The 27723-nt window shown below is 41.2% G+C and overlaps 1 protein-coding gene across 3 annotated transcripts in view; it reads left to right on the top strand.

Annotated features, from left to right (window-relative positions):
- atp8a2 (ATPase phospholipid transporting 8A2) overlaps positions 1 to 27723 on the top strand; it is a 285157-nt gene that overhangs the window by 176893 nt on the left and 80541 nt on the right. For all 3 annotated transcript variants that reach the window (XM_007900625.2, XM_042333953.1, XM_042333952.1), the window contains 2 exons: positions 15684 to 15867; positions 18382 to 18492. In XM_007900625.2, the coding sequence (XP_007898816.1) occupies positions 15684 to 15867; positions 18382 to 18492 (295 nt within the window). The remainder of the gene's footprint in view (positions 1 to 15683; positions 15868 to 18381; positions 18493 to 27723) is intronic.

Genomic DNA, 27723 nt, shown 5'->3' with positions numbered 1-27723 from the left:
TGCTTGGCAACAGAATTTCAAAATCGAGTCAACTCTCTACAGTGGTGTCTTTAGTCTGTCTGAGCCAGGTGGGACTGCAGTACTCCAGGGCACTGCTGATAAAGACCGGCCAGCCTGGCTCATCAGCAGGATTTGGGTCACACCAGTTGTTATGAGCAGAGATTCTTCCCACTCAGCTCCTGTTAACCCTGCAAATCAAAGCTCTAACAAGTAGGGTGGTCCTAGCTGGACAAGCACCAGGAAGCTCACCAGACAGTGCTCTCAATAGCAAGCCATATGGTTTTAGCTGATTAGACTCCAGCAGTACCGCAACGCACATTCTGTGAGTCCACAAGTCTTGGCTCTCGCCAACCTGGATAGACAACAGGCTGACAAAAAAAATCTGGCAGTACCATTAGCCCACCTAGGGTGATTAAGGCTTTTTTTAATCTGCTTCCTGTATATTTGTAGTGTAATACTTTCTTGCAATGGACAGTATTTTTGTGATTTTTTTTCTTTTTAAACTACGACCAAACTGTTAAAAGCCAGATCTTTATTACTATTGTTTCTCTTTGCCAATATTCTCACCACCCTCATCTCCTGAAGGCACCAGCTCAGCGACCTTATGGGGTGTGTTCCATGTCACAAACTAGCCGTTCTTTCAGATGGTGAGCAGTGCTATTTGACTGAAAGGCATTCGCCGAAACCAACTTTGAGCGCACATACGCTTTCCAGCCATGGTAACTTGATAGTGGTAAGGAGCGAGATCCTGGCAGAATTCCCCTCCTTAATTGCTAACTGTAGATAATTTTGTGCTGTGCACAAGCACCCATTATGATGTGGGTTGAGACTGCTCCAGTTCATTTCATTTGGGATTCCTGCAGCCGGCAGAGAGGAAGCTGCCTTTCCAGGCCATCTGAGCCGGATTCTAACCAGAACCCTGACTCTCCGCCATCCAATTTCTCAGAACCTGTGCCCTCTAAACCAAATAAAAACAGGACTGGAGAAAATACCGTGTCTCCCGTCCATTACTTACTTAGTATCAATAAATAATCCTCGCATTTGATAAAATGTCTCATCACGTCATCAGGACACCTTGGAATATTCCACAGGATTTACTGTATTTTGTACTTACTGTAGTTACCGTATTGCATTTATTAAGACGATTGCAATGATTCTGCTAATTAATTTGCACAACTGCAAACTTTCATATTATAACTGGGCTCCTTAGTTTCCCTTATGCTGTACTCGGTATGGCAGAGCAAACTAGCCATGGACTTCACAGCATGGTTTGGCAGGACCTGCAGATGTGCCAAGATCATGCTAGTCGCAACACTGTACACTTTTGCTATAAATTAACTTTTTCTTTATTAAGAATCCGAGGAGACGAGACTTGCAGTCCAGGATAGGATCATGAGTAGCAGAGCGTGCACAGTAATTCAATAGTCGTGGCATCCAGCTTTGGTAGCTTTGGTATTAAAAGCATGACGGTTGTAAATTGTCGACCATGCTCCAGGGAATCTCCCAGTCAAAGTCGACTGTTTTAGGACTGAAACTATAGTGTTTGATCTGCCGAGTGAATTTGAGTAAAGAAAAACTTTCTGGTGTCTGTCATCCTGAAATTGCCCTTTACAATTCTAATCCATATCCTCTTGTTCCTCACTCTTGTTGCATCCTAAAGTATTGATCTGGGTTTATCTTTTCAATCGCATTTAAAATGTTATACACATCTACGAGGTCCCCTCTGAGTCGACTTCTCACAAGACTGAAGAGACCTATGTTGTCTAATTGTTGCTCATCGTTCTTTGATATTATAGGTGCTGTATCAGATGCAAGGATGTTCACTAGTTATTTACTGTATTTACACAATCCTGTGATTTTATAAACAACTAATCAGGATCACACAGATGCAGAGGGTTTACGAGCCAAAGACGAATTGGGTTTAAATGTTGGAAAGATTTTTTAAAAAGAATAGAGGCCATCCTATTGCTGTTTGCAGTCCCGTAGTGTGTTGGTTAGAGCGCTCACCTCGCAAGTGAGCAGACCCAGTTTCGATTTCTGGGGGGCACGAAACCTTAGGTAAGTTTCCTTACTCCACACACCTTTGTTTACCTAGTAGTAAGCAGGAACTCGGTTGTTATAATAATAATAATAATAATCCTTGCATTTGATATAGCGCTTTTCACGTCGGGAGGACGTCCCAAAGCGCTTCACAGAACACATTGTAAAGTGAATTGACTGTATATTTGTGGGCGAACGCTGCAGCCAATTGCGCACAGCAATGTCCCACAAGCAGTCGTAGATTGAAAATGACCAATTTATTATTGTTTTTGGTTTTGGAGGGATTATTATTAGGCTCTGTGTGGAGTAAGGAAACTTGCCCAAGGTTTCGCCCTCTGCCTGGAATTGAACTCAGGTCTCTTGTTTGCAAAGCGAGTGCTCTAACCACTGAGCTACAGGACTCCACATTATTATTATTATTATTCGATTGGCGGATCGCTTTCCGGGGGTAATAATCCCTTTTAGAAAAATAATAATTTGGTCACTCAATCCATGACTGTTTTGTGGGATACTGGTGTGCTCAATTGGCAGCCACGTTTTGGCCACGAAATACAAAGTCAATCAACTTTAGAGTATATTCTGAGAATCAAATACAATGATTATTATTATTATTTGGAATGTCCAGCTAGCCAGCTCAAAAACAAATCTGCGTAGCAATCCTATCAGCAGTCGAAAAATAGTTTGCAATTAGCTGTCACCTTTACATTTCTTTTTAACAAAAATAAATAGTATTCAAAACTGTGCATGTCAGAGAAATTGTAGATTTCTGATAGAACCTGGGAACTGAAGCCAGTGCTGACAGACTCTGAGCTGCAGACACATAGATTATCCTAAAAAGGCAGTGGGATCGGAAACCTCAATTAACCTGGTGTTATCTGTGGAAACATCAGTCTCGCTGTAAGCAGGGACGAGATTCGGACTGACGGATTAATTATTCATTTCTGTTCGGTTAAATAAATTAAAGTCTTAAAGTGGAAATGAGAGGACATCAAGCGGCCTGTAATATAAGGCAGACACAGATTTCTCAATTTTCACATAACATCTGCAAGTCCGCGTGTTCTCTCCTTTTCATCACATACCCCTTCTGAGACCTCTTCCATCAGCACTCTCTTCAGGGAGCTTAGAGCAGTCTTGTAATTCTTGCGTTCTCTTAGTCTATGGATTATACAGAGTGCTGCTTGCTGTATCAAATGCAAGGATAGTTACTATAGTATTTATTTACTGTATTCGAACAACCCACCACATTTTGAAAAGCTGCTGAGGATGCACCATGCTCACTCTCTGCCCTCACTCTCCTTCCTTCAAGTGGCTCTTTTTCATACTATATTCACTTGCATGAAAATTCCTCTCTGTCCTCTTTCCCCCTTCTCTTCCCTTACCCTTCTCTCTCGTTCCCTTTTCTCTTTCTCTCCCGCCAGTCCCACCTTTCTTTTCGCCTCTTTCTCATTCTATTCCTCTCTCTCCCCCTCTCTTTTCCATCTTTCTCCCCCTCCCACTCTTTCTCCTCCCCCCCTCAGAGGCCACAGCCCTTGCTCTCTTTCCTGCATTGTTTTCGGCACTGTTCCATGTAACCATCTCTCTCATGTGTAAATTACCACTGCCTTCACATATTTATGTTTCCTTTTTTAGACACACTAAAGACAATCTAAATCAACATACATGAACTAAATCTCTGCAGCAAGTACCAGTCTCCTAAAAACCTTTCCAAATTCTCGAGCAGAACCTTATTTCTGGACATGTATTACATCCGGGGTTTGATGTACATTAATGATGTGGAAAGGGACTAACTTAAAGTAATTATTTCACTGGCGAGAATTTCCAGAGGGTTTTGAAGCATCATTACACTGGTGTACTGATGCCACAAACACTGACTGGGGCATTGGGACCCATCATATGTTAATCATCGCAAACAGTTTGTGGCTTTCAACCCCCTTGTGGGGACTTTGTTCTATACACAGTCTAGACATAATCCTACAATGTTGCAGGACAGAGTCTGGTTGAAGAGTGTCTGCAGCATGAATATGTCATAAAACTAAGCTAAACTGCTGGGATTCACACCCTGGACTGCATCAATAATAGAGCTATGCTCCTGAGTCTTTCCTTTGCCTCAGCTGGTCGCTGGTGATATGGGAAGCTGTGATCAGTTTAGATATGCACATACTTTGGCATGTATTGCAGCCACAGATTGTTTGGCAATGGCCAGTGTGGATTCCTACAATCAGTGTGGTTACATTTCATGGTTTGTTCGCTGCTCAGCCCCATTTGGGAAAGGTTAGGGGAATATCAGAGCTACTGCTATTCTTCCAGTTGTAGCAGGGAGAAAGATGCTTCATCTTTTTTTGCAATGACATGCTGAAACAAATATTATTATAACGTCTGAGCTGGGTTCGATGCAACAGGCTGTTAACAGATGGGGTTAAGTTGGTTTGTGCCCTTCCATGTCAGGTGATGAACAATGCCGTTTATCAAACTTTTCTGTTGTCCACTACACAGGTGTAGCCTTAGCCAGTTACAATCTCCCGACAACAGATATCATTCTCACTTACACTGGCTAAACAAATGACTCGAGTGTCAAAGAGACGAAGGAGACAGATTCAAGGTCCCTCCTCTACGAAGCCAGGATTGCATTTGTCTTATCATGGGGGTGCTGCCCAGGGACAAGATGATTTGCCTTAAAGAGGGAGGATGGGATTTGAATCTTTAGGGGGAAAATATTCCCAGCAGTTAATTATAGAACAAAGCCTGAGCTGGTTTGGCTCGCAGCATGGGAATGGTACATACTGACGCCCAGAACAGTAGTTTAAGAAGGTAACATGGCAAGTCTTATATATTATTAGAAGTAACATGGCAGAGAAACTAACTTAATCACGAGTCCAGGTGACATGTTTAAACTGTATAAGATGTATTCTCGCTGATATTGTCTCGACTCTTCGATTAAACGACCATCTCCATTGCTCTTCAGTCTTTATATAATGTGAGACTCTGCATGGAGATCAAGGTGTCTGCTCACCAGCTTGTGTAGTATTGATCTTGTGGTTATATCGTCAGACCAATCATTGGTTTTGATATCTGTTTGGGAATGTGGGGTAAAATTTCCAGGATTCCTAAACGTGTTCCTGAACTTCTGTTTTTAGGAACGTGTTTAGGAACACCAGCATGTGGCGACCATATTGATTACACCTCTGGCGCTTTCTGACGCAGAGCATTCCACAACTTCACATCCCTCCATGTGATGAAATACTTCCTAACCTCAGGTGTAATCATCTTGGTTCTCAGGAGTCCTGTAGCTCAGTGGTCAGGAATCCTGTAGCTCAGTGGTTAGAGCACTCGCTTTGCAAGTGAGAGACCTGAGTTCAATTCCAGGCAGAGGGCGAAACCTTGGGCAAGTTTCCTTACTCCACACGCCTAATAATAATCCCTCCAAAACCAAAAACAATAATAAATTGGTCATTTTCAATCTACGACTGTTTGTGGGACATTGCTGTGCGCAATTGGCTGCCGCGTTCGCCCACAAATATACAGTCAATTCACTTTACAATGTGTTCTGTGAAGCGCTTTGGGACATCCTCCCGACGTGAAAAGCGCTATATCAAATGCAAGGATTATTATTATTTATTTTAAGCCTATGTCCCCTTGACTCTTTTCTCACGAGTGAAGATCCCTTCACTAGAGGAAAAAGAGTTGGTCACTGTCTACCCTGTCAATTCCTTTCATTATTTTAAGTCGAAAGGACTAGAAGGGTATGGGAGAGGGGTTAGGAGAGATGGGGGTCCTGTTGAGGACCCCAATCTGAAAATCAGTAAACAAAAGAATTAAGTCTCCAAAAGATTTCTGTAGGAGCAAACTTCCAATAGGTGAGATGGAACTGTGAGGTAGGAAGTACATGATTCCACTCAACAGATCTGCCTATTCCAAGAATGAAACGGAGGGAGCCTGGGCATGAGAACCTTTGTGTTTCTTTTTGTGGGGGAGAGGAGGGGGCAGGGCGAGAGATTAAATCTAAATCACAAGATCATCAGTGTCTATTTCACATTTCCACAAAGCGCTGTCTGCAAAAGAGGGATAAAGTGACATGCGACCCCAGCTATCTGGTAACTGGTAGGTCTCGCTAGTATCAGGTCTCGGTAATCAGAACCCTATGCATGTTAGATTGAGCTTGAAATCCTCGCAGTGTGTAGTGGGCAAAAATAGTCCTGACGTCCCGCACACTCAGTCATGTTATTGATGCTGCACTTGTATAACATTTGTCTGCCCCCGATCTTAAGCCAGCAGCATCTGAGCTCTTGTTATAAGTTTCAACCTTCTGTGGCTTTCTGATCTGTTTGGTTTCAGCAAAGGTCAGATAAAGTGAAGTTGCATTTTTAATGTCTCAATATCTCACAGCACTTCACAAATAATTATTGTACTGTCTTGTATAGTACAATAAGATGCTATATCAAATGCAAATATTATAATGTTATCACTGTTCTAGTTCTGTCTGGGTGCGTTTGGCTGATTCTTATTATCAACACACTCTATACTTGCTTATTGTCTTAAACCCGACTTATTTTTCTTTGCCTTTCTTGGGGATATCATAGGGATTAGCGTTTACTAATTTTCAGATTGTTCCACATATATGTTGTTCTTCCTCTTCCTCTTCTTTCCCGTCTTCTTCATGAATTAACCCTTTAGTGCAGTGTAATGTTTGTGGAGTCCTGTAGCTCAGTGGTTAGAGCACTCGCTTTGCAAGTGAGAGACCTGAGTTCAATTCCAGGCAGAGGGCGAAACCTTGGACAAGTTTCCTTACTCCACACGCCTAATAATAATCCCTCCAAAACAAAAAACAATAATAAATTGGTCATTTTCAATCTACGACTGTTTGTGGGACATTGCTGTGCGCAATTGGCTGCCGCGTTCGCCCACAAATATACAGTCAATTCACTTTACAGTCTATTCTGTGAAGCGCTTTGGGACGTCCTCCCGACGTGAAAAGCGCTATATCAAATGCAAGGATTATTATTATTATTATAATGTTGGAAACCTAATGTGTTCCTCCTTTAGTCTTTTTGCTGTTCTCTCCACCGTTCCTCACTGTAAGCCAGTGCTTGCCACCTCTGTCTCTTGTTCTCCATTATCACTTTCCAACATCCATCTCCTCCAGTTGGTCCCCACGCTCAGCTGTCTCTATTGAGACTAGCACCAGCCATGTAGTCTGAGCAGCTTTCACACACTTGCACCCCTATGATCACACATGCCCTTCTTACAACACTGCCCTTTTCTTCAGCTCCTTAATTAGCAAACGGTCTTTACAAATATAGTTGTGTCTGAACTCCTCACATCTGACAACTGCAAACTTATTGGAGTGTATGCCAACAATGCTCTCCCTTCCATTTCTAGATGCAGCTGGGTCCTAATATAAGCATGAATTCTAAACTGTTCCCATAAAGTATCTTTTAGCCAGTTTACTTACAGAAAACTTCCACCACAACAATCGATTTAGTTTGTCAAATCAACCTGCAGCTCTTAAATTTACCTTAATTTCTATTTAATCCAAAAGTGATTTTTGCCTTTAAAGTGCTTCATACTAGATTGATATGTTAAACCAAATTTCCGTCTGCCTGTTCAGCTGGATGTTAAAACCTCATGGCACTATTCAAAAATAGAAGGGAGTTTCTCCAGGTGTCCAGGCCTGCAGTCTTCCAAATAAAATCAGTCATTCACTTCTTGGCTGTTTACGGGACATTGCTGGGTGTGAATTGGCTGCCACGTTCACCAAGAAAACACGCAGTCACTCCACTTTGCAGTAAATCCTGGGAAGCGCTTTGAGATGTCCCCCAGATGTGAAAGATGCAACACCAAATGTATGCATTATTATACTGGTATTGCTATAATCTGAGTAACCAGCACGGTCAAATTCACAAGATACTTCTCCTTGTCTGCTTTTACCCTGTTGCTATGGCACCTGTTATAGACTCCAAAACTGCACGCAGTTCTTCTTTAATTAAGGTAGAAAAAAACGTATCTTCAGCTTTGACAATAATAACCTTCAGGCTTTGACTGGATATACTTATACTATTGGGTTTTTCCTCCCTCAGATAGTTAATAAGAGATAGCGTTTCAATATTTGTCAAATATTGTCATAAGGGATGATTGCATAAATTATTTAGCTTAATGTAAATTGTTTAGCAAAAGATAATTAGTTTCCTGTGCAAATTTGCCCACTGGGAATCAGTATAATTTTATGGTAAATTACTTGAAGATCATATCATGTTATATTTGATGCTGAGTATTTTAAATTCTAAAGCAAAAACATGAGGCTTATTCCACACTTTAGTGAGCTGGTCTACGATTATACACACACATCGCAATAAGTAAATAGCTCACCAGCCCTCACTGCCGAGGCTTACACAATGAATGACGTCCACTGAGTGAGGTACCAGGGTGCGACTGGCATCTTGGGCACCATACCTCAGTAGAAGGAATTAAGGGGCAGGAGGAGAGATTATTAGAAAAATTACAATACTTGATTCAAGAAACAATTGCAATGGAATAAGGAGTCTGGAACCCATTACTCTGTCAGCTGACACTCCAATGCAGTGCTGGAGGTCCTGTGAAGCGCTTTCATTCAGAACTCTGCAGCTCATGTACTGTCCCGCACCAGGCTTCGGGAACACATCACTCCCACCCTCGCTCGCCTCCACTGGCTCCCCATCCCCCAGAGGATCGATTTCAAGATCCTCATCCTCACCTACAAGGCCATTCACGGCCTCGCTCCCTCCTACCTCTCTGACCTACTATCCCCCTACCTACCTGCCCGTACCCTCCGTTCCTCTGGCTCTGGTCTGCTCCACATCCCCCGCCCCAAACGCCCTACCATCGGTGGCCGGGCCTTCAGCCTCTCAGCCCCTAGGCTCTGGAACTCTATCCCCCAGTGCCTTCGCCGCCTCCTCCCTTTCCTCCTTCAAGGCCGGTCTCAAGACCTTTCTCTTTGACCGTGCCTTCAGCTCCCCTCTCGACTCTCTACCCTCTCCTCGCTCCCTCCCTTCCCTCCCCCTGACCATTTCCCCCCCAATGCTCGGGTCCTGACCTAACTGTAGAGCACCTTGGGACGTCCTCCCGACGTGAAAGGCGCTCAATAAATGGAATCTTGCTGTTGTTGTCTCAAAGACGTGAAAGGCACTATATTAAATGCAAGAATGATTATTATCATAATAATTATTATTAATAGAGTAAGCACTGTGTCTTGCTACTTGATTTATCGTGAAAAGCTACCCAATTATCAAAGGTTTACTGTAAAGTAGTCACAGAGTTCTTTCAAATGTTGCATTCCAGATGTTGGAGACTCCAGTTAAATGCTTAAGAGAATTAACATAGTGTGCTATTTGTGTCAGCCTCGTATAGTTGGTAGCATTCTCACCTCTGGGTTCAAGCCCCATGTCAGGACTTTGAACTCCTATCACACCCTCTTGATGTGAAAGGCACTATATCAAATGCAAGGATTATTATCTTATTATTCAGATAACATGTTCAGTGAATGCAGGCTTGTATTATGTTCGAGCATGAAATCTAACAAATTCTGACAAAGTTATTGCATAGCAATGGTGTGCTTTGACAGGGCATAACAATGAGTTCCTTGAAAAAATAATTCTGTTGTTGGTGCCATCATTCCTAGCTCTGTGAGCCCCGGTGGGCAGTTGTAGCTCCTGTTTAAAATGTCAAAATCTCAGGCCTCAGCTTGTGTCAGTCAATGATCTGTGAGCCACTTACAGCAGCACTCCCTCCACCTGCATTTGTTTCCTTGAACAGTTCGAGAGATTTTCAACCAAGGTGCTAGGGACTAGGGATAAAAGTCTACTTTGTCAGGGGTGAACACTCAATAAATACAACTGAATAAAACTACATTTGCGCCTTTCATGTCAGAAAGACATCTCAGAGTGCTTAATAGATCCACTGTTTAGTATAGTGACTGTATCTTGTAGGCAGGTTTAGCATCCAACTTGCGCATAACAATGTCCCACTGACTGGTATGAATTACTGAAGAATTATGGCCCTGGACACCAGGAGAAACTCCCTTCTCTTTTTGAATAGTGTCATGGGATCTTTACCGTCCACCTAAACAGACAGATGGGACCTTGATTGTGGGAGGGTGTGTATGTGTGGGCACAAGTGCACAAGTTTTTGCATTGCTTTAATGGTAGCAAAACATATACATCGGTGCTTAACAGCCCAAAAATATTTTATTAACCAGTACACAGTGCAATCAATTCTGGGATTCTGAATTGCTGGAAACTAGTGGATGTTTCACAACAATCCAAAATACTATTGTTCTTTAGCTTCAGTAACAAAATCCAGCTCCCAAGAGGCCATCAATAACACAGCTTCCATTTGTACACCACCTTTCAAGTAAAAGAAACGTCTCAAAGGGCTTTGCAGAAGGAGATTAATTAGAAAATAAGATAATGTTTTGAAAGAAATTCAGCAGCTAATTTGCACCAGCAACAAACCAGAGTCCATAAAGTGTATGTAGACAAAAAAAAGTTTGTTTTTAATCTCTTCCCTCTTCCCTTTTCCAACCACGCCCAATGTAATTCAGGTCCCCGTCTGTTATAAGAACATATAAATAAAAATAATTTGGTCACTCAATCCATGACTGTTTGTGGGACACTGCTGTGCGAAATTGGCTGCCAGGTTTTGTCCACAAAATATACAGTCAATTAACTTTACAGTATACAAAACGCAAAATACTGCAGATGCTGGAATTCTGAAACAAAACTGGAAGTCACTGGGAACACTCAGCAGGTCAGGCAGCATCTATAGAGAAAGGAAAGTGAGCGAATGTTTCGAGTCCATGATCCAAAGCAGTTCTGACGAAGGATCGTCCACCCGAAAAGTTGACTCACTTTCCTTTCTCCGTAGATGCTGCCTGACCTGCTGAGTATTCCCAGCAACTTCTGTCTTTGTTTCACTTTACAGAATATTGTGTGAAGCACTTTGAGATGTCTCAAAGACGAGATAAGGAATTATATCAAATGCAAGGGTTATTATTATATTATAGCATAAGAACATAAGAAATGCTAGACATAAAAAATGACCAAGCTCCATTTAGTTTGCCTTTCATCTTCCCGGCAATGCACATGTCCTGAACTACTTATGCTCTATATCCCATAATGTTATTATTGTTATTTCCTATAAATAACAATCTGTTATTCTAGATTGAAGCCTTTGGAACCTTTCGTTCTGTATTTGATTACATCTTATGATGCATACTTGATGCATGCACAAAGGAAATGGAGGGGAGAGGGGATGAGAAAGGGTGAAAGGCTTATGTGGAATATAAATACTGGCATGGACTGTTTCTGTGCTGCAGAGATCTATATAAATCTACATAATAGAATTTGATGTAATCTCCCTTGCTGCCACCACTTCTCAGAGCATCTTATTCCAGCTCCTTCATAAAGGAGTCGGAGACTTGACTGGGAGTGAAAAGCAACAACGTTTAGCATTTGTACAGTGAAAGCAATACCCCCATACACTTTGAATGGATTTTGAAACTCCCATGAGCCTACAAATCATTCACATTGCCCCAAGCTCCAGAGCACAGTACATTACCCCTGTGACACCATGCCCTTCAGCACTCATGTCCAAACATGATTGAGGATGTGTGTGAGCATGGTGGAAGCTGATTTTTTTAAATTATATGTATATAAAACTTTGAATTTTGCTCGAGAGCCTTTCACGTCGGGAGGACGCCTCAGAGAATATTGCAGGATTTACAGTAAAGTGTAGTGACTATAATTTGTAAGTGAAGGCAGCAGCCAAGTTACATACAGCCATGAAATGAATACCCAAATTCATCCGGGGGATTGTTGGCCAGGACCCTGGGAGATTGTTGGCAAGGACACAAAGAGAATCTCCCTTTTCTTTTCGAATAGAGCCATGGGATCTTTAACCTCTGCCTAAACAGGCATTTGGTTTAACGTCCCATCCGAAGGGCAGCACCTCCGACAATGTAGCACACTCTCAGCACTGCTTTGTAGTGTCATAATAGATTATGTGAACCCACAACCTTCTGACTCAAACAAGTGCTGCCAACTGAGCCAGACTGAACATTCAGTTTTCGCCCTGTGGACTGTCAGAGATGTGAGTTTATACCCCCATTTCCCCAAAGAGATCTGACAACACTGTTTGCACCACGGTGAATGTGGAAGAAGCTTCAGGAACCTTGACTTTTTGTACAGTGCCATGGGATCTTTTATGTCCACCTGAACAAACAGAGAAGACTTCAGTTTAACCTCTCGTCCGAAAGATGGTACCTTTGACAATCCAATATTCCTCCAGGACAATATAAATTGCATGAGGTTGAGGGACAGGAATGGCGTGTTCTGCTGCCTGGCAATGCATTTTAAACCAGATTTTTTGAGGGAAAGAATTGTTTTAAAAACAAAATAATGAATGAGAGTCTAATGACGTAAACTGGGATAAAAATATATTTTTAAATTAACAAAAGTCCACTGGGTTTCAATTATATCTGCATTTTATGTTTTAAGTATATCCTGTAGAAGACTTCTATGGTATTATGTATTTATTGTTAAACAAGCCAAATCTGGTGCCTTGGCTCTTAGCTATACAAATGTAATTTTATTTTTGTTGATGTTAGTTAAATATGTTGAGTTGACTGGAAGCTTAGGGAGAATTCAGGAAAATAATACAGTTGGATAAAAAATCTTGAGAATGAAATGATGCCAGGAGTTTGGGGACTTGCTTGCACCCTGAAGCCCACAAATCAATATTGGTTGCAATACATAAACTTTAATGAGTGTTAACGTTTACAGCACCAAACTGGAAGAGAAGTTCATAGAACACATTCATGCTTTGTGTAACTTCAGAAGCTTCAATGAGATGAAAGCAGTTTTATTATCTTTTTGTTTGGATAATGAAATGTACCATGGAAGTATTCCAACGCTTTGGGATATGCAGTTTATTGGCACTTGCATTCCTCAGTTCCATGCTGAGACTTTGGAGTGTATGAATTACAGCAGCATTTTAAATGGGAAAAAAATTAAAAGTGTCTTGGCTACTTTCAATACAGTTAGGAAGATAGGAATGTTCAAACAACCAAGTCTGTCCTGCCATTTTATGAGATCATGGTACATCTTTTAACCCTAGTTCTCCATGTTTTCTCCATGGGTCTTAATACCCCTATATCCCAAGTATCTATCCACAGTGCAGCCCGGCTCTAACACTTCTTCATAACTTCAATTTGTTTTTTTAAAAGTTATAAATTAGCTGTGCTTCCTACCCCACATCCAGTCCTTGAACAGGACAGCTTTCTTCCACCTCCATCACATTGCACACCTCCGACTATCTCACACCAACGCAGCCGAAATCCTCATCCACGCTTTTGTCACCTCCCGCCTCAACTATTCCAGTGCTTTCTTCACCAGTTTCTCAGCACCACTATCCACAAATTCCAATTAATTCAAAACTCTACCGCCTGTATACTCACCCACTCTAAATTCTATACCCCCATCATACCAGTCCTCGCCAGGCTCCACTGGCTCTCTACCACAGAACAGATCCACTTCAATATCCTCACACACTTCTACAAATCGCTTCATGCCCTAGCACCTCCCTATCTCTCCAACCTGCTTACTCCCCACTCCACCATCTGCCACCTCCGCTCGGCTGTCTCCGGCCTCCTGCTTGTCCCTCACCCCTTCCGCTCCACCAACATCGGCCATGCTTTCAGCCACTGCACCTCCAAACCTTGGAACTCTCCCCCTCAATCCCTTCACTTTGCCTCATCCTGCCCCATTTTCAGATCACGTCAGAAAACCTTCCTCTACAACTGTGCCTATGGCAACTCCCCCTCCCTCCGGCTCCTCCGTCAGGCACCTCTGGGACATGAAGGGCCCTATATAAATGCAACTTGTTGTATAGTGCAATGGCATTTTTAATATCCACCTGAACAGACAGACAAGACCTTGGCTTAACCTCTCATCCAAAAGATGGCATCTCTAACAATCCATCACTTCCCCAGAACCACATTGGGGCATCAGTCTATAAGATCAATGTTCTAACCTGCTGACTAAGAGGGTGCTACCAACTGAGGCAGGCTGACACCTAGCATTGTATTAACAATTCTGACTCTATTCAATTTTGTGAGTGTATGTGTATGCAAGGCAAATTTAAGTGCAAAATCTCTTGGAAATGTAAATGTAAGTTAGAAGAAGTAAACAGGGTAGCATAATGGGATGTTGCTGATAAATCACAAGCAAGATCATAACCCGAAGTAAAAGCAAGCAAGCTGAACCAGCTCTTCAAAATTCATGCTGCAAATAACTAAAGCTTATTAAATATTACTGTGTGTAAAGTACAGCAAAGGATAAGAGAGTGTTACATACACATTCCTTTTTAAAAACCTGCTAAAGATCAGCACCCTTCTTTCACTGTGGGCTTCTCTATGCTTTAAAGAACTTCGCCAACCAAATTTGTGAACTCTTGCAGCCATAGAAACAGAACATAAACAGTTTTGTAAAGAAATGAATCCAAACAAAGCCATTCGGCCCATCTACACACTGTAGATATTTGGGATACAGCGGTATTGCAATGTCCCCCAAACAGCCATGAAGTGAATGACCAATTCCAACAGGGGGATTGTTGGCCAGGACACTGGGAGAAACGCAGACCCAGAAAAGCAGTTGGAAATACATTTTAATAACATTCTTGTCAAAATTGATGAATTATTGTACTTCTGACATTGCACGCAGAGTTTATTGAACCCTTTGGGTTAAAAGGACAGTGTAGCATATTCATGTGATTTGTTTTCCAGTTAAGCATAATAGCTTGGTAAACAGGATGTTGGTGATAAATCACATAAAACGTTATATCAAATGCAAGCATTAGCTTCATTGAAAATTTATAGCACAGAAGTAGAACATTTGACCCATCGAGACTGCACCAGCTCTCAGAACAAGTTATACTTCCAATCCCGTTGCTCGGGCCTATCCCCAAACTCCTTTAAACCTCTAACTTTTATGTAGCTGTCTACTTCCTCTTGAAACCACAATGGACGCTGCCTTTACCACCTTACTTGGCAAGGGCATTCCACATCCCCAAAAATTCTCCCAAGCTCTCTTTTCCCTCTTGTGATTATCTTTAATCTCTGTCTCCTAGGCACTATTATTAGATTATTATTAGCTTCCTCAATGCAGTTAGATTATCTAATTTTTATCCAATATACAGCAGATGTCTCACTCAGATTATTACTGCAATTCTAAAACTCTGGAGTTAGACAGCTGTTTAATGAAGAATGTAATTTAGTGATGAGGGCGATATAATATAGAATTTTTATATTGACTTTAGTACTGCCAGATAAATTGCGGTCTTGTACGTTCCTGTTTCTATATAGAGTCTACCTTACCATGGACTCCACCTGTTCTATCTCTTGAGTATTCAATCTTCAAGGGTGATAAGAACAAAGTCTGAAATATACTCAAGTCCCATTATGTTTCATTGTTTTGTTAAAAAGTAGGTTCGCTTGTAAGAAGTGGATGGCAAAATTTACATGGTTTTGGACAATATGGGATGGTTGTGGATTCCTTAAAACCTGTACATTTTTTTTAAACACAGCCTTTAAGCCTTTTGCTTCTCTCCTCTCTCAGAGTCTCTCCTCTTCAAAAATCCGAGATTGTCGAGATGGTGAAGAAGCACGTCAACGCCATCACTCTTGCCATCGGAGACGGCGCCAACGATGTGGGGATGATTCAGGCAGCACATGTCGGAGTAGGGATCAGCGGCAATGAGGGCATGCAGGCCACCAATTCCTCCGATTACTCCATAGCACAGGTTAGCAGCTTTACAGATAATAATAACACTTGCATTTGCTATAGCGCCTTACCACGTCTCAAAGCACTTCACAGAATATACTGTAAAGTGGATTGACTATGTATTTTGTGGGCAAAATGTGGCAGCCAATTGCGCACAGCAGTGTCCCATAAACGTGGATTGAGTGACCACTTTTTTTTGTGTTTGTTTTGGAGGGTTTATTACCCCCGAAAAGTAATCTGCCAATCAAATAACAAACGGGTTCCTACTTACTGCTAGGTAAACGTAGGCGTGTAGAGAAGAAAACTTGCCTAAGTTTTCCCCCTGCCCGGGAATCGAACCCAGTTCCTCTCACTTGCGTGCCGAGCGTGCTGACCACTATGCTACAGGACTCCACAATAGTCACGCAAGACTTGTCATGAGCCCTTAAGACGTGTCATTAAGACCACAGTGTCCTCTGCACTCATGCAGCCAAAAACTTTCTCTCTGCATGAGAGCAGTTGTTTTCTTTCCAAGCCCTAACAGTTTATTTTGGATGTAAATTATATGGTCACTTGAACCCTGAGTTCTTTGAAGTGCTGCCAGTTTGGACTCTTTGCACAACCACAAGAGACATCTGGATCCAGAAGGTCTCTCAGCCCATTTGAACCCACCCTAACATATTTACTGCACACCATCAAGCCGTTTCTTAAACGCTTCCAGTGTCCTGGCCTCTACCACCGTTCCTGATAATCTGATTTGGCTGTTGATTGTGTCAAGAAATACTTCCTGGTTTCTGTCCTAAACTGACCGTTTACAACCCTGTACTGCTGCACTCTTGTTCTGCTGCCTTGTTTTATCTGGACAATAGTTGTCAAAGTGGGAGAGATAATAATAATAATCCTTGCATTTGATATAGCACCTCATCACATCTTCGAGACTTCTCAAAGCGCTTCACAGAATATACTGTAAAGTGAATTGACTGTATATTTTGTGGCCAAGTACACACATTAGGTACCTGAGGTTTTGTAACTCGCTGAATTAGCAATAGAAAACAAGGAAACTGTGTCTTTGACTACCAATATCCCAGCGAAAGACGTACATCGGAAATGTTCTGATTTTCAACAAATTCTGTTATTTATGAATTTTGGGGTCTGAACTGCAATATTGTCCTTACTTAATCTGACGTTAATTACACCACTATCAATGTTGTCACGCTCAACATAGGAGACAACGCCAATGATTGTGAGTCCAGAAGTGGTGAAAGCTTTGTAAAGTATCTTCTTCATACATACTTCTCTATGCTCTTGTGAGAAGTCCAAACCGGCAGAGGATCCAAACTTCCTGGCTTAACTACCCCAGGAAGTGCTTATTAATACTTTGTGTCTTGCAGCTGGTTTACCTCCAGGTTGCTAACCCAGCTGACCCATCTCCACCAGACCTGCCTGAGATTTAAAACTTGTCAGGAAATTATAATAGATACACCTAATATTTTTAAAAAATCAACAACCTCTCAAAGTGGATTCATGGACAAAATATATGGCTATGGCTCTATTTATGGCTATTGGTTGCAGTACAGCATTCCTCACAACAATAGTAATATAAAGAGACCACCGACAAAATTCCTATTGTTTATACCTTCTTTGTTCACAAAATAAATGTCACAAAGCACCCTTGGTTTAACATGTTTCTCTTCAGTAACACTACATATTGTTTCCAAAGTCAGAAATATAAAATTATCACTAACGCATTCCTATTTATCCAGGATGGTTTGCAATTCCGCCTCGGAATCGTGCCTACAGAGCAGTAAACTTGATGAAACTGTCCTTTTGAAACAAAAATCGCAGAGAATACTTCCTTCGATACATGAGCCTATTAATAGAGGAGGTTTCATTGCCAAGTGCTGTAACACAAAGAGATGAAATAGATTATTAGTTGCAAAAGATGTCAAGACCATAGGTATAAATAAAATATCTGTTCTGCTAGAATACATTTTTTATTCTCATTCCATTATAAATACAGGCTTACAATACTCTGAAAATCCTGAGTCAGAAGGTGGTGGATTGAAACCCCACGTCAGGAATTTTAATTCAAAATCTAGGCTGATATTTCAAAGTAGTGCTGAGTGTATTAATGCATTGTTGGAGGTGCCGTCCTTTGGGGGAAAAGTTACACTGAGGTCCAGTCTGCTTGTTCAGGTGGACATTAAAGATCATGCAGCTCTACTCAAAAAGAGAAAGGATTTTTTTCCAGTTTCTTGGCCAACAATCCCCCAAATAAAATTAGTCATTTGATTCATGGCTATTTGTGGAACATTGCTGTCCGCAATCGAGTTGTTATGTTCACCTACAAATACATAGTCACTCCACTTCAGAGTAAATCCCGTGAAGTGCTTTGGAATGTATTCTTAAATGCATCAATTAATAATAATCTTACATGTTTTAGCATTGTCAATAGTTGTTGCTTGAACCCGTTACTGTGCTTGATATTGTTAGTAACAAGGATTCTTCAGTAATAAATGTATTAGTCATATTAATAACTTTCTTCTTATTCCAGTTTTCATATTTAGAAAACCTTTTGTTAGTCCATGGAGCCTGGAGTTACAACCGAGTGACAAAGTGCATCCTCTATTGTTTTTACAAAAATGTGGTCCTGTACATAATTGAGGTAAGCAGAGAGTTCTGTTGATACTCTTTGGGTTGAATATGGAATATACATTTGCTTGACTTTTACTGCAGTCTGGTAATGGAAGTTACATCAAAGTGAATTTGATAGGAACATAGGAAAACATGGACAGGAGGAGACCAGTCAGTCTTTCAGTTCTTTTCCACCAGTTTATTAGATCTCAGAATCATAAAAATTTACAGCGCAGAAGAAGGCCATTTGACTCATTGAATCTGCAGCTTCTTTAGGAGCAAACTGCATTTTCAGCCCCACTGCCCTGCTCTATCTACATACCTTTTCAAGCCTGTAACCTTCATATACCCATCTTGGTAGATCTTTTATTCTTACGGCCCGCAATACCCCTTTATACCTTTACCACCCAGGTACCTGTCAATCTCTCTTTTAAACATTCCTATTGATTCCACTTCTACGATTTCCTGAGTCAGAAAATAGTGGTTTCGAGCCCCACATCAGGACTCTGAATTCATAGTGTAGGCTGATACTTCAGTCCAGTGCTGAGGATGCCAACGCAATGTTGGAGGTTCCGTCCTTCAAAGATCACATGGCTCTGCTCAAAAAGAGCGTTCCACATTATTACAGCCTTCTATGTGTCACGGTCAAACCATCTTGGCAGATTCTATATCATCAAATCGAATATACCTGAATGTGCAGAAGACAAAACCTCGCCCCAACCTCCAATACATTCAGAGTAGCTTGTATCATATTAACTGGAAGTCGAAATTGCAATTTGTGAGCAGAAAGTCCAGTATGATTCCAGTTTTGTCACATGAAGACCAGCATTGGGGGATCCATCTCCAGCAGATCTGGACACACTCAATGTGACAAGTATCGAATGTACAATCAAATAGGCCTGAGGTCAAAGATATTTGACACCTGTAGCACTATTCAGGAGAAGAAGACGGTTTTTCCTGGTGTCCTGGTCAACAATCCCCCAGATGAAATTGGTCATTCACTTCAAGGCTGTTTGTGGATTATTACCATGTAGAATTAGCTGTTGGGTTCACCCACAAAATACAGATAGTCACTACACTTTATAGGATTTCCTGCGCAGTGCTTTGAGACATCCTCCCAACGTGAAAAGCACTGTACCAAATGTAAGGATTATTATTTAGAACATGAGCTCGTTCATAGTTGAAGAGAACCTTTTATTTTTTTGTTTAGGTCAGGGGAGGGGGGAGGTCAAAATGAGCTTATTCTTAACAGGTTCCTTGTGATAATTAATATAAGAAAGGGCTGTGACAGTTACACCAGAAACGCTTTGTGAAAGGTTACAAATTTCGTTAGAATTTGAAGAAATTAGAAGGTTAGAATTTGAGAGGATGGGAGTGGGGGTATTTTCTCCATCTTGAATGTCAGGTAAATGATGAGATGTAATATATCAGCATGCGGTGTTTACATTGCTCTGGATCTGAAGATTTCTCTTTGCATTATTTAATGTGTGCACATTTACAGATGCATTAAATATTGGTAACAAATGTGACAGCCGTAAGGGATTAATTGTTCTGGCATCGATGTTCAAACCACCCAGACAAAGAGGTATATTGCAGTGTAGTTAATGTCTTTCAAAATAAGCTCCGAGGCAAAATTACATTAATGACAGAAATGAGCAACTGCAATGAAAAATGATTGCAGATGTTTTGCATTTAGACTCAGACACACCGCACAAAGGGTGAGAGTGAGGTTGACTTAATTTGTGTTTGGTTCTAAACAGCAGAGCATGCTGCACAGTCTATTTTGAAACCCTTTTTTATTAATCACTAAACCAATTTAAAGGTTCATAAAGATCAAGAATAAGGGAACACTGGTAAGGTTTTATTTGACAATATTGGAGATCCCTCCACTTGCTGATTTAGGCAACTGATTTGCACAGATTGTGTAGGAATAAAGCGTGGAAATTAGGAAGGGATTGTGAGATATACTCATATTGTTTGATAGAAAACTACTGCATTTAACTAACATTGGGCTAGAACATTTGGAACAGAACTGAGATATATTTTGTAAGGTTAGAGGCATTGTCCTATCCAGTCTGGAGACAGTAACTTGACATAGCTTTTTTTAGCATGGGAGCAAGTTGGTCAGCCGTAGACATGCACAATTAAACCGTATCTCATTATAGCGCATATTGGGATTTTATAGATCCCAACCACTGCATTATAAACGACCCCATTATAAGCCAGAACTATGTGCTAAAACACACATATGCTCTTAAAATGTAAAAGTAACATAACTGCAGGTAGTCATATTTACAGCATAAATTAATATTGGAGTAGAGAGACATCTAGACAGAACCTTTCCTCTTGAGTCAGAATGCTGTGGGTAAACCTAGTTCCCTGTTCACGGAGGACGTTAAAGATTCCATGGCATTGCGGTGGGGGTTGGGGGAGGAGCAGTTTCTCCCAGTACTGTGGCCAGCAATGCCCCAAATGAAATTGGTCTTTCAAATTGTAAAATGTGTAAATTGACTGCCTCGTTTATCTACAAAACACAGTCACTAAACTTTACATTAAATCCTATAAATTGCTTTGAGATGTCCTCCCAGGTTTAAAGTCGCAATTTCAAATGCAAGCATTATTATTATAAGACATTAAATAGAGTTAAGTAATATATGTGCTCGAATAAATTGTACATGGTCTGTGAAAGGACCCAATAGTCTTTTGCTGCTCCATGCTTGTTTAGGTTTATAAGAGAGATTTGAATTAAGTCGTTGGTTCCTTTGCATTTACGAATCACATGTATATCTTCAGAACCAGGTTAAGTTCTAGATCAGATGTAAAGGAAAGGATTCTCGCTATTTGAAGACTTAGTAATGATCCTTGCATTTAATATAGCGCCTTGTCACGTCTTCAAGACGTCTCAAAGCGCTTCAGAATATATTGTAAAGTGAATTGACTGTATATTTTGTGGGCGAAATGCGGCAGCCAATTGCGCACAGCATTGTCCCACAAATTGAGTGACTAATTTTTTTAAGGAATTACTATCCCCGGAAAAGCGATCTGCCAGTCGACCAGCAATCGGATTCCTAGGTTGTTAATCGACCTCTAGGTAAACAGAGGCGTGTGGAGTAAGGAAACTTACCCAATGTTTCGCCCTGCCAGGAATTGAACCCAGGTCTCTCGCTTGCGAGGCAAGTGATCCAACCACTGAGCCGCAGGACTGCCGCTTGGTGAATAAATGCACTGTGCGGTGTGTTACTGAATCACATGAACCTTTCACTTTTGTTTTTTAGCCTATGATAAGTCAATGAGTTGGTCAATGGGCATCAGCTGCAAATGGCTTCAATGTTCACAGACCAGCCAAACCGCTAAGAGAATGTCAACCAGGTTTCCCTCTCTCGAGTGCTAACCAGTGACCCCTGCTGGAGGGTGCACGCATACCCGAGGTGAGGATTGGATCTAACTCAGTGATTGCCCCCCCCCCCCCCATGTTAAAATAGCCTGTCAACACGCATTCTCCAAGCTCACACACAGAAGACAGCAGCTCGGCCAGTGGAACAGTGCTGTAACATGAGCCACTGTAGTAAAGAAACAAAGAAAGTTGGGAGAGAGAAAAAACAACACATAAAGCAAGACTGAGCTCTGATCTCTCACTTTTGGAATCTGGGCAACTGTCTGATGATCTCAATCTGCGGTTATGGTTGGAAATGTTTACAGTTCGGATTTAGAAAACATGTTATCCAAATATTTGTTAGAATGTGGAAAAGCGATTAAACACTGCGCTCTTCAAAGACATCTGCTTTTTTTAAAAAAAAATCTGAACTCAATGCCAGTGATTTCACTTTATGTGTGTCAGCCTGGCTGAGTCGGTAACACTCTCATCTCTGAATCAGAAGCTTGTGGATTCGAGCCCCATGTTGGGAGTTTGGACTCACAGGCTAGCCTGCAGTGTAGTGTTGGGGGGAGCTGTACATTGGTAGATTGGTACATTGGAGTCCTGTAGCTCAGTGGTTAGAGCACTCACCTTGCAAGCGAGACACCTGGGTTCAATTCCAGACAGGGCGAAACCTTGGGCAAGTTTCCTTACTCCACACGTCTAATAATAATCCCTCAAAAAAACAAAACAGTAATAAATTGGTCATTTTCAATCCATGACTGTGTGTGGGACACCTCTGTGCGTGATTGGCTGCAGCGTTTCGCCCACAAATATGCAGTCAATTTACTTTACAGCATACTCTGTGAAGCGCTTTGAGACGTCTAGAAGACATGAAAAGCGCTATATCAAATGCAAGGATTATTATTATTATGGCAGATCTCATCCTCCTGGTGAGATGTTAAATTGAGGTCCGATCTGCCTGTTCAGGCAGACTTTAAAGATCCCATAGTACTATTTGAAAAGATCTGATGACACTATTCAATAAGGGAAGAGTTTCTCCCAGTGTCCTGGTCCACAATCCCGCAGATCAAATTGGTCTTTCACTTAATTGTTGCTCGTGGGATATTTCTGTGCGCAAATCTGTTGCCACGTACAAAATACACAGTCACTACACTTCATAGTAAAATCCTCTAAAACACTTTGAGACGTCTTGATGTGATAAGGCACAATATCAAATTAAAGGATTATTACTGTTGTTATTATTTCTGTACATGTACAGCTATTGGTTTCTTGAAACGTGTGTGAAATACATAAAGATGAAAAGGAGAACATTTATAATCTCTCATAAAAGGAATGGCTGAGTTTCTTGCCTACTGTAGAGCTGTGTTATCCTTTCTGTCGAGGCGCCTTGAATCTTAAATACAGATTTTAAGATTTAGATCATCTCCAGTTAAAGTATTGCAACACACAATCATGCAAATTGTTCTATATCAGAACATATCTGTAATCAGTGGTGTCGCTGTATGTTGTCTGGGATAGTCTAACAACACAACCCTTGAAAATATATTGCACAATCACAGCATAGCTTGGGAAATTTCCCAATAGCCCATATAGTCAGTCCACCGCTGTCCCCACAGGATTTAATGTAAGATATAGTGACTGTGTATTTGTAGTGACGCCTTCAGTGAATTTGCCATAGATATATTCCCTGGTCAAAGAGCGTATTGCAACTCCAATTGGGTTATTATTGAGCCTGGTTGGATCTCACCAGCATTTGTGCGTCCTGTCTATGTGTGTGCTTCATTCTCGTGGCACTCTGACAACTTCCTGATTTGGACTTGAATGATTTCTACGTCCTACGTCAGCACCTTTCATTATGGGCATTTTTGGGAGCATTACTCACATTTCCAGCTTGCATTTTCCATTAAACAGAGAAGTGTTTTATTGACACCAACATCTGGTAATGTAAGACGCTGTCAATTTGATTTTGGATATTTAGACTGAATAAATAAACACTTGGTGGAGTTCCACAGTCCAAAGGAACTAGCCAAAACTTTTTGGAATCGTGATGTTAAATTATTTCCTCCCCATGTAAAAGTCAAACTTTTGTAAAACAAGCTTGTGAATTAGTTTTCAATATCTGTTGAGCTATGACTGTAAGTTAGAGCAAATGTCAGCCTGTTTTTGACAAGTCTTTCTTTTGTTCCAATCTTTTAGCTCCATACGGTTTGAAAAAGTAACTTGTTTAGGGTTTTATTACCATTTTCATTCCTTTTCGTTGTCATTCCACAGCACACAGACCCTGTTTTATAACATGATGGTTTGAGTAAGTGAATGATCGTTTTTTTTAAAAAATTGATCATTCACTTACTTAACAATAATAATCCTTGCATTTGATATAGAGCCTTATCATGTTTTCTAGACGTCTCAAAGCGCTTCACAGAATATACTGTAAAGTGAATTCACTGAATGTTTTGTGGGCAAAACGTGGCAACAAATTGCACACAACGGTGTCCCACAAACAGTCAAGCTAGGGCAAACAGAGGCATGTAGAGTAAGGAAACTTACCCAATGTTGCTGGGAATCGAACCCAGGTCCTCTCGCTTGTGAGGCGAGTGCTCTAACCACTAAGCTATAGGACTCCACTGCCTGTTTGTGGGACATTGCTGTGCGCAAATTGGCTGCCACCTTTGCCAACAAATACACAGTTACTACGCTTTATAGGAATTCCTATGAAGGGCTTTGAGATGTCTTAATGACGTGATAAGATGTTGTGAGATGTCCTTGTGACATAATGCCTCGTGAAAGGCATTATATCAAATGTAAGGGTTATTTTTAAAATGAAACCCTCGGTTATATCAGGATGGCACTGTGATCAGCACTTCTTGTACATTGCAGGTACACGTGTTGTAAACAAACCCATACAATCGCAGGTCTAACGGACTATAAACCAGGTGCATTTGTATTAATAATAAATAATAATCCTTACATTTGGTATAGTGGCTTTCCTGTCAAGCGGACGTCCCAAAGCACTTCAAAAGATATACTGTAAATTGTAATGACTGTATTTTGTAGGCGAATGTGGCAGCCTATTTGCACACAGGAATGTCCCACAAAGAGCCATGAATGACATATTTTATTTGGGGGATTATTGGCCAGGACACCGGGAGAACAGTATTGTGTTATTACTTTTCTCTCTCTCCTTCCTCTTCCCCCCACCACCACTGATTCTCATTCGATTGCACAATTGGAAAACCACAATTTGAAAAGTCGGATGGAGAATATTATAGTAAAGAGATGTGAAGCCATTAATTGGACCGCTCAAATCAGACGGTTGTATTGAGTCAACAGAGAGATTGAGATCTTCTTAACACTTTAAAAATATTCAGGGTATTCGGTTTTAATGAGATGTAAATACCTCTGATGCCCCAAGCAAATGCTGAGTTTCGAACAGAGAGTCTTGAGGGATGTTTGCTAAACGTGGAACTTGGCAACTTACAGAAATAGCTTTAATTGTTTCAAAGTAGCCAGGCCAGTGGATAGAGGGCTGCATAGTAGGTTTAAAGTGACTTTGTTAGCACTTACTGTCTCTATATAAAAATTCAAAAGAAATTCAGAAAGTCCTGTGGAGTCCTGTAGCTCAGTGGTTAGAGCTCTCGCTTTGCAAGCGAGAGATCTGAGTTCAATTCAAGGCACAGGGCGAAACCTTGGGCAAGTTTCCTTACTCCACACGCCTAATAATAATCCCTCCAAAACAAAAAACAATAATAAATTGGTCATTTTCAATCTACGACTGTTTGTGGGACATTGCTGTGCGCAATTGGCTGCCGCGTTCGCCCACAAATATACAGTCAATTCACTTTACAGTCTTATTCTGTGAAGCGCTTTGGGACGTCCTCCCGACGTGAAAAGCGCTATATCAAATGCAAGGATTATTATTATTATTATTATTATAAAGTGCATAAGATCGCAAGATTGAAGTAAAAAAGTCATACTTCCAGAATACCCACTTTCTTGCCCTCCCACCACAATGTCAACTTGTTTTTTTTTAAATACGTCTGGTATCTTCCCTCAAACCATTCCTTCTGGTAACCTATTCCAATCACCTGTTCCTTTGCAACTTTAAATCTGTGTCCTCTTTTTCTACTATCTTGGTTTACTTTTAATCCCATTAAAAAAATCTTACCTGTATAAGATACCACTTTTCCACACAAAAGAATCCTAGCTTGTCATTGCTCATAGACCAGCGGTGGCCCACTTCTTTGGTTGGCCAACAAAATAAATGTTTCTTGATTGAATATTTCTTGATTTATGGCATAAATCTGTGTTATTTGGTTATTTCTATGAATATTTTGTTGGCCAACGAAATCACCGGTCACCAATATCATAGACCATTCTTCTAACACTGGGGATCATCCTCACTATTGTATACGCAGTGCCTCTAGATCCTGGTCAGCCCCCTACTTTAGGTGCGGCCTGACCAACAATTACAACAACAACTTACACTTATAGAGCGCCTTTCACGTCGGGAGGATGTCCCAAAGCACTGGACAGTCAGGGGTCGGGACAGTGGTGACCAGTGACCAGACCACATTACACCTGGAGTATGTTCAACCCATTTGTTGACAATATAGTCCAGAATCCTGTTTGCCTTGGTTATTGCTGCCTCGCATTGTTTTGAAATGATGAGCGATGAGTCAATTAAGACCCCTCGATCTCTTTCAGCTCCCCATTCAGCAAGCTGTATCTTATCCATGGAGTACTTGGAATTTCCCATTCTTACTTCCTATTTGTAGTACTTTGCACTTATTTGTATTGAATTTTATTTGCCAAACATCAGCCCATGTACATACCCTGTCAAGCTTCCTTTCTAAGAACTTTCATTTGCAAATTTAATAGCCTTACACTGGGTTTGCATATCCTGGTTGTCTTACATACAGGAGGAGAACAGAACAGGAGAGGATGAGTCCCTGTACAGATCACTGAGAATGCCATGACCTCCAGGTCAAAGTCAGCCCATGTTTGGCTTATTTGGTACCAATCTCACTCTGGCTTAGAGATTTGAGTTGATAGTCTAGACAGATTTATCAGTGTCTATCACTGGAGTGTCATCTGAGACTAGGAGGCTGGTGTAATGAGTAGCGGTGAATGTTACTGGATGGTAGAACGTGATGCACAATTCACCACGCAGTAGATAGCAGCTTAGTCAGCCAGGTGGGAGCGCAAACTGGCAGAGACATCAACTCAAGCTACCCTTACACTCCTTCAAGCAATCAATTGCAGAGAATAATTGGCAAAACCCTGGCTCCAGATTAACTCACCCAATGCCCTTTGTGAATGAGGGAGAGAGGAGAAAATATTTTTAAATAAATCTTTGAAATGCAGTAGGGATTTGTTATGAATCACAGGCTGCCAAGCCACTGAGGTTGCTACGAGTAGAGCTGCTACTCTATCTCAGTCCTGCTGTTCAATAATCAATGACTCTGACCCACCATCGGGTGGTGACCCAAGCACTAAGCTCCTACTCTCTGGAACTCTCTCCCCAAATCCCTTTGTCTCACTCCCTCTCACTCTTCCTTCAGAACCTTTGATCGACATCCTTGCATGTCCCCCCTCGGCCCCCCCTCGCATTTCCGCTAGGTATGGAGAGGTATGGCAAAAGGATGGGGCTTTGGCATTTAAAGATCTGGTCTAAAACTGATGGAACAGGCTCGACGGGCTGATCGATCTTCGCCTGTACCTCTTTAGCTTTGTTCCAAACTTGTTCAGTGATCCACAAAGTCTCCGTGAAAAGCCCTTCAAGACGTTATACTAAGTGAAAGCACTGTATTAGTACACATTGTTTTTTAACCTCACTTCACATTCATCAACTTCTTGTAGACAACCAGTCTCTAGATACTATCA

This window comes from Callorhinchus milii, unplaced genomic scaffold (genome assembly GCF_018977255.1).
Source record: "Callorhinchus milii isolate IMCB2004 unplaced genomic scaffold, IMCB_Cmil_1.0 Scaffold4, whole genome shotgun sequence".
Classification (NCBI taxonomy): Eukaryota; Metazoa; Chordata; class Chondrichthyes; order Chimaeriformes; family Callorhinchidae; genus Callorhinchus; species Callorhinchus milii.
Note: the sequence above shows the minus strand (reverse complement) of the source record. Positions and strands in the feature narration are given on the sequence as shown.